The following is a 2,807-nucleotide window of genomic DNA, read 5'->3' on the forward strand; positions in this document are numbered from 1 at the left end:
AAGTACAGAGGGCTGTCCAGATGAGGGTCCACCCTGGACACCACGATAATGGAGATGTTTCCCACTAGTGTGCATATGTAAGCCACAAGCACCGTTATGAAGAGTGGCATTTCCAACCAGGGATGGTCAGAGAAACCCAGGAGGATGAAGAATTTTGGAAAGCTTGCATTGCCCGGATTCATGACTGTCGTTGCTCTTGTTGGGGAATTCAAGTCAAAGTGAGGACTTGCATTCCAGTATGGGGTTTCCTGAGGGCCAGTTTATTCATTTGGAAAGAGTGAATAATGCAAGGATTTTCTCTGTGGTGTAACTCCAGTGAAGTTGTTAGATACTTGGAATCATGGAAAAGTATGAGTCTCCATGCCAAACCTCATTATTTTGCAGCACGCCTAAAGAAAAAAGGCAATAAATCTCTGTATTTGCCTAAGAAATGCAATAGAGCAAGTTTTATTAGTAAGATTATTAGGGAAGGGGAAGCTCACGATTGCTCTTATATCATAAAAAAAAAAGAAGAAGAAAACAGAAAAGTGAACTAGCCATGCTGACTTTCCACATGGGTTCTTTTCTTTTATCCACCATCTGCTGGCCCTGTGCTACTCTGCTTGAACTCATGATGTGATTCAGATTAGTTCAAGATGTGCTGACCTCCAACAACAGGATTAGTATGAATGCATAGGAACAATTCATAGCGCTGTTTCTTGGGCCTATGCTTCTAATCCTAAACTGACTTTTGTGGCACAAATCTTTTGTCATAACAAGAAACATGCAGCTGAAAGGAAATGGTTCAGTACTTGCCACAGGTTCAGTACTCAAGAACAAGACAAACAGTAATTGATAGCACTGTCTGGTGACATGAGACATTCACGGCACCAGTGCTTAAGAGAACAATGTGATGTGTGTTCATGCTTGTCACACGAGGAGTTGAAATCTACCACAAAATTGGCAGTTCTATGCTTCTTTGTAGATTTACTCTATTTGTTTCCATTACATGTGTGAGTGTGTGCGTAGATATGTGATGTGGGTTATGATATAAAATGTATATCTTGCTATTGGCAGTGGTAAGAAGTTTGAAAACACTATTGTAGTAGAAAAGAAAAGGAGGATGTGAAATCAGAGAACCCGGATCCTGTTGGCTGAGGTAGTTAACAGACCTTTTCTTCATTGCTTACCAGCTGTGTTGTGAGGGTTGATTAACCCAGTACCTGTGACCACACTTCATTGTGTGTAATACTTAATATTGTGAGAGTCATTTTTAGGAAGTGTAGTGCCTCGTGAGTCCATATCGGTTCATTAATCCTCGTTCTGGTTGCGTCCAAGTATTAGCAAGGTACTTACCCCACCAGATGCCTCACTAGGGTTGCATATTCTTTTCATTCCCCCAATCACTCCTACTGTGGAGTGTGTCCAGGGGTTCACTCTGTTAAGATTTCTATGTAAGTACACATATATTTTAATTCATAGAAATGCCCACTAATGCAAACAGTTTCCCTATCTTATTCTTCATTAAGGGAGACACAGTTTAATGACTTAAATAATGATGCTGCATTATTAAAGGTTTCAATTTATTTACACACTTTTTTTTAGTACAGAACTTTGCAGAGAGAGGTCACAACTCATGGAATTGCAAAAAGATAAAACCATGAAGCTGAAGAGATCACTCCCACCCACATACAATACTTACCTTATATCACTGCTGGTCATTCAATGCCCCCTGTTCTTGCAAATCTGACTTGGTCTTTTCTTTCCAACAGAGCTAAATGTTAACTGGAGATAAGGATTGAATATTCTGTGTTCAGTGGCTTCACATCATATCCTAAGTCCCTAATATAATTAGTGTATTTTATTTGAAAGATCCCAAAAATGTTTATATGTGGAAACCAATATTCCTGTAAAATAACATTTGTTAAGGAATGGTTCTCTCACTTTATGTAGAGCGGTGGGACATTTTCTTCATAGTGATAATGAACCTCAGTGGACACTTCTTGGCAAGAAACACTGTACAAATTCCCTAGTGGGAAGACTACTTTCTAATTTTCTTCTTGCCATAAAAATGGAAGGATACGTTTTGGCATTTTCCTTATTGTGGAAAGTGGACTCAAGACTAAAAGAATCCTAGAAAACTCACCTACCTCCACAATTTGATGGAAAACTTCCTTGGATATCACTGAAATTTTAAGACAATTGTTTTTGTTGTCAAGAGAGAACATTCTTTGATTTATAGTTTCCTCAGGCTATTATTTCTTGAGATTCTTGCTATAATAAAAGGAGGATATGTCTAGTTCTATACAGAGAAGAAAGCAGTGCTCACGTTCCAATTTGATTTTTAAGAAACCAAAGGGCTTTTGTCTCCATAGATTTCTTCCACAACAGCCTAACACAATACAAACATTTTACCCGACCTTACATTGACTATATCAAAAATAGCCCCTCATTTGGGATAAATTAATCATTATGGCAAGAAAAAGTGAAAATATGCTCTTTAGTTCATTCAGCCAATATGTGTTGAGTGCCCACTCTATGCCAGTCACTTTTGATGCTTCAAAACATAACAGTGAACAATAACAGATAAAGATTTGCTTTTTGAAACATACTATAATAGAGAAATAACACATTTGTGCTTATTGTCAGTGTCTCAGTGTATTTGGCTTCAGAATAATTGAAATGCTCATGCAATAATTTACAATGCTACAAACTCGTGTGGAAAAATTTAAGCTTTGCAAGATTGTTTTTTATTTTAACTAACATTGACACTCAATGTTATATTAGTTTCAGGTGTACATCATAGTGAGTCACCATCTCTGTACATT

At 37.6% G+C, this 2,807-nt stretch overlaps 1 protein-coding gene across 1 annotated transcript in view; it reads right to left on the reverse strand.

Moving 5' to 3' along the window:
* The window catches only part of LOC115296959 (olfactory receptor 2B11-like), a 1,112-nt gene extending 930 nt beyond the window's left edge, over positions 1–182 (reverse strand). The window contains exon 1 of the mRNA XM_029945450.1: positions 57–182. Within this exon, the coding sequence (XP_029801310.1) occupies positions 57–182 (126 nt within the window). The remainder of the gene's footprint in view (positions 1–56) is intronic.
* Between the last annotated feature and the right edge of the window lie 2,625 nt (positions 183–2,807).

The sequence above is a fragment of the Suricata suricatta genome, chromosome 7 (genome assembly GCF_006229205.1).
Source record: "Suricata suricatta isolate VVHF042 chromosome 7, meerkat_22Aug2017_6uvM2_HiC, whole genome shotgun sequence".
In the NCBI taxonomy this organism is placed as follows: Eukaryota; Metazoa; Chordata; class Mammalia; order Carnivora; family Herpestidae; genus Suricata; species Suricata suricatta.